The 14,018-nt window shown below is 35.0% G+C and overlaps 1 protein-coding gene across 1 annotated transcript in view; it reads left to right on the top strand.

The window, feature by feature from the left end:
* The window catches only part of LOC148951855 (regulator of chromosome condensation-like), a 59,351-nt gene that overhangs the window by 23,533 nt on the left and 21,800 nt on the right, over window positions 1-14,018 (top strand). The window contains exons 2-3 of the mRNA XM_089089364.1: window positions 3,580-4,024; window positions 9,554-9,747. Coding sequence (XP_088945490.1) covers window positions 3,580-4,024; window positions 9,554-9,747 — 639 coding nt within the window. The remainder of the gene's footprint in view (window positions 1-3,579; window positions 4,025-9,553; window positions 9,748-14,018) is intronic.

Genomic DNA, 14,018 nt, shown 5'->3' with positions numbered 1-14,018 from the left:
CAGAAACTCACCTTGGCAGAAAGACAAGGGTTCCATCAAAGGGCGCAAGGGTATTTCAAGGCAGATGCCCAACAGTTGATTAAGAAGTGCCCCATCCCTTCTAATAGCCTTGAAGTGCCTAGGTGCCTGGATCCCACGGAAAAGAAAAGAGCAAGTTGTCTATCAGATATAGCTGTGCTTTCTCGAGAAACCCCTGAAGGAGTTAGTGTTGACAATATTAGAAGTGAGTGGATATTACTACAAGCCGAGATCTCAGTAGAATCAACACCATTATACGTCGACCATTACTGGCATCAAATCTTCTCAATGTTGGATGTTTTTGGTGGGCAAAAGTATATGTTTTTGTCGAAGCTTGTAAAAGCTGCGTTGACATTGTCGTACCGCACTACTGACATAGAGAGGTGTTTTTTTTTGCTCTCAGGAAGACTTCTTCCATTGGACAGAGCCACCATGCCAGAAAGAGTCCTGAATGCGAAGCTGTGTGTGATTGACGAATTGAACATATATGGAGACAAACTAGAAAGATTTCCTATTCTCAAAGAATTGTTGACTTTGGCTAAGTCGGCCTGGTCAAAATATCAAGATTATGTGGAGAGCAAGGCAAAAGAACAAGCTGCTGAGCAAAGCATTTAAGACCAAGAGAAAGAAAGGGAGCTAGACCTAGTGGACATCCTTAGCAAAAAAGAGCTAGATAGACTTGGGGAATAATTGCAAGAGAAGCGGGCCTCTGAAAAATAAAACCGAGCAACTGTTGACGCCCTCTTGAAAGAGGCCATCGATCGCTTTCAGAGAGCGGTGGCTTCGAATGATTCTGTGAACATTGCATTGTTCAATTCCCTTCTAGAGTGTCATGAAAACGCGCGAAGACGAAAAAAAAACAAAAACAAAAACGAAACAGGTGGAAAAGGACATACTTTCGTATGGAAGTCGAGGAAGTCGAATCTGATAAGCAAGTTCACCAATCTCTCAAAGAAGTCGAAGAAGGGAATGAGTTAGCTTGCAAGCTGAAGTCTTATGGATTGTTTTTACCTATTACTACTCTTGAAATTTCTGTTTCTATTTTAATTTTAAATAAACATAACTGAAAGTTTGAACAAAAAGAAAATGGAAAAATAAATACAACTACCCATCTCCAGGGAAAGTGAGTTCCTTCCAAGGCTCATGAATATGATGAATCTTAGGGTGACTTGGCAACTGCTTCCGATTCATGAGCAAAATAATGTTTTGATCATGAATGGCATTCAAAATCCATTCCCACTTTGGTCCCTTTTTTTCACCCCTAAAAGTCCCTTGACAGGTCGTCAAGTCTCTTTCCTAATGAGTTGGAATCATTCCGAGCCTTGAAAGATATGCTGGAGGCAGTTATTTTTGTAACTTTGTAGTCACATTTTGGTTGTTAATATACGTTGGCATGAGTTCTTGTTGAAGTACCAAGAACACTTAAAATGGAATCTAACTCTTTAAATTGGTTAATTGGAAACTTACACAACCATAGATATCTTAAAATTTTATGAAAAAACGTAAATTTAATTTTGAACAAAAAATATTTTCAAGTTTTAGTTCTGTTAACAAATAGGAATTGGAAAAAGTGTATATATCATGGAATAGCTAGAAATCTAAGGAACATTAGGAATTTGTTTATTAGTAAGATTATTCAACGCCTTAGATTATTAGTTGTTGACTTACCTAAAAGAACATCTTTTTGAAAGACCAACTATCCTATTTTGTTGCATTTATCCCTTCCAAATATTTATTTGAAAAGTGTTACTTTTCTTTTTACTTAACTTGTATCACATCAAGTCCTAATGTTAAATTGATTGTTTTCATTCAGAAACCAAGAAAGAAATACAGACATGATACATACAAGTGTAAAAAAAGAACTTGCATTGATCCCCCTCACCTGTTTGGCTTGATGATATGATTGGCAATTAGACTAGCCCCATGCAGGGTTAACATGAAATACTGTGTAATGGAAAACACAAGACATGTCTTTTTTATATGATAATTTGTAAGTGCAAGAAGCGTTATTGGATTTACCAAATTAGTCTCCACATATTGTATTTTATGGTAGGATTTGAGCTGTTAAACTTTGTACTCGAGTTCTGACCTTTAACGTTTTGTAATAACAAAGAGAAAAACCGTAAAACTGGTTTTCAGGTATGAATAGGGCTAAGATAGAGCCAGATGGCAAAGAATGTTTTCATTTTCATGTCATTGGTTCTTTAAGACATTTTAATTTTGTTGATGGTTTGATTATGTGTTACAGGTGATACTATATGATAAAGGTTGTAAATTGGGTGTTGCAATCATTTGTTTCAGCTTTTTGTGTAAACAGGAAAAATTTTTGTCTATTTTTTTTCACAATTCACTATGGCGACAAGGAGAAATTTTACGTAATAAAAAAAAATCGTAACAGCTGTATAACAATTTAAATGAAAATCGTAGAAAATCCCAGTTTTCAGGTATGAATAGAGCTAAGATGGAGCCAGCTGGCGAAAAAGGCTTTTATTTTCATGTCCTTGGTACTTAAACATTTTTTGTTAACAAAAATTATGTTTCTGTGGGCTAATTGAAAATCTTTTATTACAATTTTGTTGGTAAAAACGTTGCCCTAAATCCCACCCAACTTCATGAGTGTAGCCTAAAATTTGCAGCTTAATAATAAAAACTTAACAATTCTGATAATGGTTCAATTTTTTGAAAAAAATTCCAATCCTGATTAGTCAGCACTTCGCTTTTACCAATGAATTTCTAGATTCTCAGTGGGTAAATTTGAAGATTTTTTCCTAGGAGTGCAAACCAACATCCCTTCCATGGGTGTCAGTTTGAGTGGGTGAGTTTTTGGAGGAGTTACATTTGCCTCTTCCGTAGACTTTGAAAATACCTTTCATTTGGGATATTTTAATTGAAAATGCCTTTTTTGTATTTTCATTGACAAAAATGGGACATAAACAACAAAATTGCCCCCCCTACATTTTGAAAAGCACATTTTACTCTTCCCACTTATATTTCAGTGAATTGACGCCACTGCTCACCTGCGAAAATCTTCCTACCTTGCAAGTTCGTTTATGGGAAACCAAAATTTTGGTTTCTTTAATGATGTGTGTGCTAAAAAGTAGAGATGGGACATTGAGGATTAGTTTGTATAGCATTAAATCACTGAAGATAGTTTTGGTTTTATCACAAAGGTGCTATTTGATGTTGCCTTTACGTATATATCCCTTAAACATCAAGTACACCAAAAATAACAAGCCTTTAGATCAAAATTTTCTTCTCATGGATGGCTTCATGTTCTAGATATGCCTTTCCACCTCAATAATTCCAGTCCATATAAATTAAAACATATTTTGCATAATATGTGATGCCACAGTGTATGTAGATTAACTACAGGTGATGCCAACAAAAATGCTCAAGCAGATGTTCAAGGTGTCACTGAGTGAAATGTATCAGAAAAAGACTTAGGCTATTATTAGTTTATCGCTACTTGTAGACCCGAAATACCTTGGGTGACCCTGCAGAAAGGAATTACTAAACTCGGTTTTAGATATAGCCTATCTCATAATTCTTATTCTTTTTCAGAGAGCGAGTTCTGTTGTTTCTTCAGCTAAGCCAGCATCAACTAGAACAACTAAAAATGAGAAGAAAAGATCTACCACTAAGAACGGAACCAATAAGGTAACCAAGGATGTGCGGACTAAAAAAGAGGACCAAATAACAAGAGGACCGAAAAAGCGATCTGCAAGTGTTGCAGCTTCTTCTAATGAAGAATCCCTGCAAAAAAAGCGACGATCTCAATCCACGCCACCAAAACCACTGAAAACTCTTCAAATAAAAAGTAGTATTACCACTGTAAAACCAAAAGTAAAAAAAGCAGTCAAGCCAATGGAAGTGTTAAAAAAATCCAAGACCCTATCTAAAAGGAAACCAGAAGAAGAAACTGATCCATCTCCTCCCAAAAAGCAGAAGGTGCTGAAAAAGAAACCTGTTGCTGAGCAAGAAAAAGTAGACGAGCTTTCCAAGAAACGTGAGTAAAGAAACGTTTTTTTTCCGAAACCTACAGGGAATCACACCTCTATTCTTATACAACTTCTACTATTACTTCTACTACTACTACTACTACTAACAACTCACTGCAGGATCAAGCTGTCTGAGACCAACACAGCTACGCGCGCTCTTCCTCCATCCCAATCTGTTCAATGCATCCCTCTTTACACCCTCCCTAGAAGTTCCAATTTCCCTTAAGTCTTTCCTGACGATCATCTCCCACCCCATTTGAGGACGACCTGTTTTTGTTTGGCCCTAAGCGGTTGGCTGAAGAGGATGATCTTTGGTAGTCTATCATCCTTCATATGCAGAATGTGCTCTAGCCATCTCAACCTTTTCTTTTTATTATAGCCTTAGAAAGCAGAAGTGAACCACATTTCTATGCAGCTTACTGTTTGAAATACGGCCAGTCACATGAGTACCCGAAACAACCCGTAGACAATTCCTTTGGAAAACATCTAACGAATCCTTCTCCATCTTTTAGAGCAACCAACGCTTCAGAACCATACTTGACTAGTGTCATCACTGTAGCTTCCAATATTCTAATCTAGTTTTTCAGACTTATACCTTCCTATTCTTCCAAACCTGTTTTTAACGGTGAAGAAAAAAAAACACCCTGGGCCTTAACTATTCTACTTTTAACATCTTCAGTGCATCCACCGTCTTTTCTAATAATACTTCCTAGGTAAATGAAGCTATCCACTGGATAGATGCTCTTGCTACCCAATATTACATCTTAGCATATAATAGGGATAACTTGCCGAATTATGTTATGTGGTCCTAGGAACAAGTTTATTTCTACGAGGAGGGGGGGAACAGCACATTTGAGAGGCATTCAAAAATGCAGAAAATGCAAATTTTGTCAAAGATCAAAGATTTTATCGAAGAAACTATAAAAAACCCAAGAAATCAAAGAAATAATAGAAAAATATAAACGTTGTTGGATTTTGGAAGACCTATGTCTTAAGCTTGTTTGATCATTGATGGATTTTGACTTTTAGCAGGATGGTGAACATAGTCCACAGGTATCACGGTCATTTTAAAAACTTAACCTCCAGTATCACTGCTTTGGATTACTGCGATTGCGCAATGTCAAGCGCATGTACATGTATGATGGGTATTAAAAAACTGTACCATCTGTTTCAAATTTGAACGAACATTAGCGTGGAATGGGCTTTTACTGGATGAAAGTGTGATCGCCTTACATCACTTCAACTAATCAGTGGCGTTTTCTACTGACATAAACTATTAAAAGGGGAAAAAAAAGATTTTTTATGCCTTTAGTCAAAGCTTCACTGACAGCCAGTGAAAACTACTCATTCTTGAGTAAAATAAGAATTCCACGTTACTGTTGGTTCCAACTTGACTTTGCCAAAATAGCGATACTGAAGCGTTACGCAAATGAGACTGGTGAACCACGTTTGCCACCCTGTTTATGCTTTTCGTTTGACTTTTCTCTTTTATCTACTTTTGCAAAGCAGAAAAATATTTGTTGGGTGCAAAAATAGTCAAGGTGGTAATTTTCATTTAGGGAAAAAATCATTGTAGTTCAAGACAGTAGTTGAACGATTTTCAACCCCTGTGAGATTGGTCTGGAGGAACCCCTCTGAACAAATCCGACCTGAAAATGCAGTTTTCTCATGCTTTTAAGAACCTAATTCGTAATTAGACTACAAAAAAACATTAAAAAAACACTAAAAAAAACACTAAAAACAAAAACAAAAAACAAAAAACGAAAAACAAAACAAAAAAAAACACTAAAACACTCCTTTACACTCTTAAAAATGATTTAAAATTACTGACAAACTAGAAACTGATTGAGCTCCCTAATGTAATCAAAGCATGCCCAGTGCTCCAAAATCCTATATTTAGTCAGAAATCATGGGCTGAAAGAGTGGCAGCATCTCCTAATATATCCTCTCAAGCAAACACTGCTCGAAGTAGAGATGGTCCTTATATGACAAAACTAATTAAATATATAGCTTCAGTCTATTCTATTTCGTGACTGGTATGCATTGTCGTATACAAAAGAGCCCGGTTAATAGAACAGTGCCCTAAATCCTGATTTATAAGGTTTTGAAGAATTGGAGATTGTCAGATTCGAAAAAAAAGAATATATTACGGTGTTAAATCATATTAAGTCAATAGAATTGTGTTTTCTAAACCTAGAGTCAATGAAAAGCATGGTACTTTCCTATTATCCGGGCCTCTCGGGTTAATCACTGTAGAGAAGGCAATGATAAAACCCGTTTTCACATGTTAACCGCTGTCGACTAGGCAATGATAGCATGGTTTGCATTGCGTATACGATATTAAACTGTGTTTTTTCGGGGGTTCGTGGGGGGGGGGGAAGGTAGCTAGCCCTAAAAGCTACTTTAACTAAAGATATTGCTAAATACTACTTTTCTAATTCTATCTTTGATGAGATAGGAAAGGACTTATCTTCAATTCTCACCAAATATAGAGCATGCCACCTATTCAACTCAACCCATGGCAACTAAACTACAGATCCTACAATGGAATTGTGTTTCTCTTAATACAAATTAACTTGGTGATCTCATTCATTATGTATCTGAGAATAATACTGACATTATCTGTTTACAAGAGACCAATCTTCATCAGTTTTAGAAAATTAAAATGCCTGGCTACAAGTGCTATAGGAATGACATATCTACCAATAGAAAGGGAGGAAGAGTTGCCATCTTTGTTCATGATTCAATCCCTCATTCGCCTCAGCCATTAATTCTCTATTATACTTAACCTGGCTAATGGTGGTAGTCTTGTCATTAAATCATTGTACAATCCATGTGGAAACAATGATATCCAAAGGGTTTTGGATTCTGAAATTTTAGGAAATAATTCTTTTATTTTTGGTGATTTCAATGCGCATAGCCCACTTTGGGAACAGATAGCCTATAGTAACAAAGCAGGAAGAGGCATTGAGAATATTCTGTCCAATATTCCAGATACCTTGATGTTCACTCCATTTAATTTCCAAACCCGGTATAATATTTGATCTAATACTTTCTCTACTATTGACTTGCTACTTGATCCATCTTTATATTATGATCATGTATGCTATTCACCCAAACCCCACATTGCAACTTTTAACAACTCCAAAGGCAATTGTCCCCAGTTTTGGGAAATTTTGAAGGAAGCTGAATTTTGTTTTATTAAACAATTCTGATATTAATGCTATTGAGGCCACTGTGAAATCCATTCGGTTACAGTCAACTGAATCTTCCATACCCATGTCAAAGTCAATTTATGATAAGGGCTCCAAGATATCCAAGAATTGGTGGAATGAGGAGTGCATGGTTGCAGTACACGTAAAACGGAAGGCTAGTAAATTGTTTCAAAATAATCCTTATCCATCTACTGCATTTCCTATAAGCAAGCATGTGCTGAAGTAAAATTGGTATGTAAGAAAGCTAAACAGTCTACATGGTCCAATTTTAGTGCAGGTATTAGCTGGAGAACCCCAATTTGAAAGATTCACAATTTCATTAGCCAACTCAATGGTGGTAAGCAGACTAATGATTTCTGTAAATATGATATCATGCAGGATGGATCTCCAGTTTCTTCAGATAAGACGAAAGCAAAAAATTTTTCTGATATTTACATGAATGATCGTTCGAATTCTCATTACCCTCGACCTCCATTTTGTACCTTTCCTCGTACTTCTTTACATAAAAGGTCCTTGATGGAACCATTTTCCCTAGATGAATTTAATGCAGAACTCAGTTCTCTTCATATCAAGTCTTCCCCAGGTCATGATGGTATTTACATAAAATGGATTTTTGAGTCCCCAGAGGTTTTCCATACTTCTTACCCATCTAGTGACCCAAAGTCCTACCGACCTATATCTGTTTTACCAGCTTTCAGTAAAGTCCTTGAAAGGCTTTTTCTTTCAAGAATTGAGTGGTTTGCTGAAATTAATAATGGCTTTCCGAGTGAACAAAAAGGCTTCAGAAAAGGACATAGCTCTGTGGATAACATCACTCGCCTTAAAATTGATCTTTACAACTCTCTTAAAACCAGAGGGCCACAATGGCAGTCCAATTTGACTGGTCAGATGCCTATGGAAACGTAGGCCATGATAAATTGATTGATCTTTTAATTAACGTGGATTTTCCATACTCTTTCATAAGTTTCATGAAGTCCTTTCTAAGTTCTTTCAATTGCCTCTCGAAGGCAACTGAAATAAAAATAAAAATAAACAGTAATATTTCTTTGAATAGACATTTGGGGGAATATATTCGCTTAATGCCCTACACACAAAATCAATTAAAAATGATTTAACTAATTATATTAAAAAACCAGTAAATCATTCCACCCAATTTGTTACGAATAGACCGTCTAGGCTGGCTGCCAAGAAGGCGAGATTAGCTTTAAAAGCTTGTCTGTAAGTATTTTTATTCCATTTGAATGAATTGTTCTTTGTCCACTTCGCTTGGTGTACCAGTCCTGGTTGAACTTCCTTGAAGTAATGATATTAGGGCTGTTTTGAAAATTTTAATAAAAAAAAAAAACTTTTTCAGTTTTAATGATTGAATTTTAATGTAAATTTCTTTTATAATGTTTTTTTTTTTTTTCTTCGTTTGTTTTGCTGAGGACGGCCCTTGGACATAGGGTCGAAATATTCATTTAAAAGTTGCGTTCCACTGTCTTGTATAAAAAAATTTCCCTGTTGTACTACTTATTGTTTATGATGGAAAGGCAGTGTGGTCTTCGTCGCTATTTACGTTAATATAACCATATGTTATATCAATATGTCAAATATAACAATATGTTATACCATTTTGTTTTTTTGGATATTTGCGTTTCTACTCACAACCTCGCCTGCCTTACGCAATATTAATGATGTTGGGTTATTTCTAGGTCATTTTTATGTTTGACAATTATCTAAGGGTACACCTTTGTTACAATCACCTAAAGGAATCATTCAGGGAATATACAGGATTAAACTAATTAAAATTTCGCCAACAGAAGGAAATGCAGGAAATACTATAAGCGCCATCTTGCTTGGTTTTCTGCTTTGAAGAAAATATGCTGGTTGCTTGTCTTGTTATGAATTTGTCTAGTTTCTCTGGGTAATGCTGCACCATCAATGGTATTTTTGATTATTACTAAATCCAAGTTGAATAACATAAAATTCCTTTGTGATCAGTTCCCTATCCCACACTATTTATACCAGCAACATAATTATGCTGCGCTATTTGCATCAGCAACATAAATAATGTTGAACAGTCAATGGCATTAGTATTTATAATTCTGACTAAATCCAAGTTAAATAACTGAAGATTTCTTTAAGCAACATAATTATGCTGCACTATTCGAATCAGTAACATGGGTAGTGCTGCACTGTCACACTGTCAATGTCATCGGTGTTTCTAATTCATAGTATGTCCAAATTCAATAGTTTTAAAATGTCTTTGTTATCAGTTCTGTAGCCCGCACTATTTGTTTCAATAATATAATTAATCTGTTAAAAAAAATTCGTGTTTAGTGGAATTACCAGTATCAAGACACAACAGAGGTACAGGAGTAGCCTTGGCATGTGGTCAAAATGACTGTGGTCAACTGGGCATGGCCCAAGCTGTAGAACAGAAGAAAAGGCCGCAAAAAATACCTGGAGTCGGACAAGTTATTGATGTTGCTGCTGGAGGACTGCATAGTGTAATACTCACAACAGATGGAGAGGTAGGCTATTCTAAGGCTATCACAGTCGGTGCATTATCTTGTCTTGAACAGTTGCTTTCTGGACAAACTTTCTTCAATATTTCAGAGGTTTAATAGTACTTATTTGTGTTAGTCGATATTTAATATTAGTAATAATTCTTGGTAAGAAAATTTTTTGATTTTTAATTTAATGATTTTTTATTTCTTTTTGTTTTTAATCTTTAGTTTGATTTTCAATTTTTAATTGATTTGATAATGATTATTAGTAATTACAGATAATAATTAATAATAACTTGTTAGTTGAGATAAGCAAATGAAATTTTCAAACGTATTCAGGAATTGATATTTGAGATCATCTCAGAAAGTTTCGTTTCCTGGCTTTACTACTTTCTTTAAAATGCTGAAGAAAGTTTGTCTGGAGAGCGATTTTTACCATAGACTAAACTTAGTACAGAGTAATCTAGTCACGTCTCCCATGCAAAGACATATCTAATTGGCTAATTGCTGTAACTCTCAGCCAATCACTAATCTGCAGCTCAGAAAACAATCGTAGGATGTTCTACTACAGGTACCGTGAGCCTGAAGCTAAGCGAGTATTTCTCATTATTATGCAGTCAGTAACTTTTATTAAATGTTGAAGAATTTTATTTGAAGATTTGGTAAGTTGGATTGGGATAAAACTTTGAGGATGCTTTTGGAGAAGAGGTGTGTAAGGGGACTTTGAATTTTGTATTCTGGCGGAGGGACAAAATTTTCCTCTCGCCCTCGTAAAAGATTATATGTTAGGTTTTTTTTGCCTGTTGTTCGAAAGGCTCTTTGGTATTTTTTTTTTAACAGCACTTCAGAGCATGAATTTTTGCAAGCTTCAGGTGCCTTTTCTTTCATGCCAATAGCATTAGTCTACAAACGTTTCTTTTGTAAACCTTTATAAGCTTTCTAGTTCCGTTCTGGACTGTTGTAATGGAGAACAGGATTATAACTTCAAAATTTTGTTTTTTAATGTGAAGTTGGTTTCGTTTAAAATTTTATTCGCAATAAGCTCCTTATTATTCGGAAATTGTAAGCAATAGTCTTATAGATGTTTTTTTTATGAACTAAACACCTATTGTAACATAATTCTTACTTCATTAGGCTCAGTAAAAATTTCTATTTTATCAGGTTTTCAGCATTGCCTCTAGTTTAACCGTCTCTTGCTACCCCCCCCCCCTAATGCCTGGATGTAGCCTCGGGCCAGTAATCGTCAAATCACGGCTCTTTGGTCGGATGTGGATCTTTGGCTCATTAAGTGCGTCTCTAGCACGTTATTCACGAGTAGGTGGGTAGGTCATGATGAGGTTATCGATTGGTTGTTGACTGCGGGGTAGGTTGTGCGGGGAGACTCGCACGATTCAACATGTCTTGTGGGTGTGGACCCGCAGCAGTGGTTCCACTATCTCCAATTTTTTGGAAATCATCTACGATTCTTATATTTCCCCTGAAAGAAAATCCCCCCCTCCAGAGGCAGTTTTAGGGGAGGGACAAAGGGGGCCCTTGCCCGGGCACAGAAGTTTCAAGGGCACAAAATTTCAAATAAATAATCTAACGGCTATGATTATTTTGTAATTTTGAAATTTTATTTTCGTTAAAATAAAGCAGATGGTGCAATTAATAAATGAATATAATTAGTAAATTATAAGTTAATTAATAAAATAAAAATAAATAAAAAGATAAAAATAATTATGCAATTTTTAATAGTAAATTTAAACAATAAATAATTAATAAATTAAAAATAATTTTGTTAATAAATGAAAATTTTGTTAAAACTTGGCCTGGAAATTATGTGGGAACAGGGGAGGGGATACTAATTAAGATTTTTCCGGGCGCAAGAGAGGCCAGAACCTCCACAGCCCCTCCCCTATTTCCAGAAAATTTTCTGAAAATCAGATTTTGTTCTTCCTCGAAACAGACTTTCTATAATTCTCCTTGAAATTTGTTGCAAGTTTGTGTCCCTGCATATACAAATGGTTTTACTTAACCTTATTCGTTATGCCGCAATAAGCAAGATAAAAAATAAGCGAAGCACCCTTGCATATTTTTTGCAAGCCCAATCACTAACAGCTTCCAAAATTCATATAAAAAATAATTTTGTACAAATTATTAACTGAAGAATTGATTGAAATATATAGAACTATGAATGTTCTGGAATCAAAACGAATGGTAAACAGACAAGAAATAGGGCGAATCTCGTCAATTTTAGCAATAATATCAAGGACAAAGGACCGAAATTTTTTACATTATAATTCAGAAACAAATTAAGATAGGGTAATTTAACTTAAATAAATATTTAAGATGTATTAGTGTATCCGAACGTACCTTACTCTTAAAGTATATATTTAAATGTATCTTAATTTGCTTTTGAATAATAGTACAAAAATTGCGGGTTCTTTTTTCCTTGTTTAACTTTGTGCGAAAGATTTTCATGCCAGTCCTAGAGATTTTTCGTGAGTGGAAGGGTTTTGATACCCCAACATCTGCATTGTGAGGCAACTATAAGGACTTAATAAATATTTCATCATTATTTCTCAGTGCATTCCTAAAAGGAATGCACTGAGAAATATTTTTACTGAGAAGGGTTTTGCACTGAGAATGTTTGGAAACATGGGTTGGACTCCTTAGACCTTTTTTGTAAGCATTTAAATAGTTTTGATAATAATATTAAATTTACAGTTGAATTTGAGGATAATAATAAATTACCTTTTCTGGATATTTTATTAATTAAAAGGGATTTCCATTTACTTTTCTCGATTTACAGAAAACCTACGCACAATGATAGTTATTTAAATTTTCATTCTTGCCACCCTATGTCGGTGAAAAGGGGGGTTGTAATTTCACTAGTGGATAGAGCCTTTAAAATCTGTTCCCAGGAGTTTCTGGATTCAGAATTGTTATACTTGAGGGATATTTTATTTTGTAATAGTTATCAAATTAAGTTCATTGATAAAATAATTGAAAATAGACGGGCCAAACATAGTAGTAGGGTTATTGAGGTTTCTCAGTCTTTAGATTTAGTTGTATCAAAAAGCTTCATTTCATTACCATATGTACCTGGTTTGGGGGAGAAACTTTCACGGGTTTTAAATAAGTTTGGTATTGATACATGTTTCCAATCGCTGATGCCAATGAGTAGTTTTTTTAGTTCTGGTAAGGATTTAACTCGGGGAAATTTAGTAAGTGGGGTGTATAAAATTCCGTGTTCTTGTGGGAAGTTCTATATTGGTAGGACTCACCAACAATTTGTTGAAAGGTTTATTGAACACCGAAACTCAATAGAAAAAACCCTACAGTTAAGCAATCCTCCAGAAACTTTGTTTCAGCTTTAGCAGAGCATATTTGGCTTCAACCAGACCATTTTGTAAAATTTGATGAAGCCTTGGCTATTTCTAATGATAAGGGGTACACCCAATGGGCCAGGGAAGCCATAGAAATTAAAAAACATATGTTTGCTAACCTTTCCATAAATAGGGACACGGGTAATTTAAATATTGACCCAATTTATGATAACCTTCTAAAGAGTGAATCAATTGTCAATAAGGGAGTAAAGATTTTAAATAATCACCAGGGGACTATTTTACCTGTTAGACCAAAACGATTTGCTTCAGTAATAGCTAACAAAAGGATTATTTCGCAACTGAATAATTAAAGTAATTTACAGTTTTTTTATTTTTCCTCAGTTACTCTGGTGTCCTCACTGAAATAACTCTATATTAGCATCTTTTCCCTACGGGGATTAGTTTGCGCCGATTGTACATTTTTGTTTGTTTTTTTTTGGTGGTGGTTTTATTGGTTTTTAGTTTTATGTTGTTTTTTTTTTTTTTTTGTGTCTTTCGTGCTGAAGACGCCTTGTTTTTATACAGGCGAAATATCCACGTTGTTTTGTTTCTGTTGTTTTTCTTTTCTCTCCACTGGCCACAGTCTCGTTTGTTTGTTTGTTTTTTTTTTTTTTTTTTTTTTTTTTTTTTTTTTGTTTTTTTTTTTTTAGAGATTTTTCTCTTTGTTGGTTTTTTATTCCTAAAAGGTAGTTTTTTCTAACTTTTTTCTTTTTTTAGTGGAGGGGACGGGGGTTTATTGTGTCAGGTATGGTTGATTTGACAAGTACAGGCAATTGTGCCTGTCAGCATGGTCATGTATACGTTTGTCTATGTTCGTATTTGATGTTTGTTAATTTTTTCCTGGTAAATTATAAGGAAAATACAGAAAATTGTAAGAACCAATTAAAATATTGGGATTCAGTGGATAGGGGGTTTATCCTAAAG

This window comes from Artemia sp. Qi Xiang Cuo, chromosome 5 (assembly GCF_049724085.1).
Source record: "Artemia sp. Qi Xiang Cuo chromosome 5, ASM4972408v1, whole genome shotgun sequence".
NCBI classification, from domain to species: Eukaryota; Metazoa; Arthropoda; class Branchiopoda; order Anostraca; family Artemiidae; genus Artemia; species Artemia sp. Qi Xiang Cuo.
Note: the sequence above shows the minus strand (reverse complement) of the source record. Positions and strands in the feature narration are given on the sequence as shown.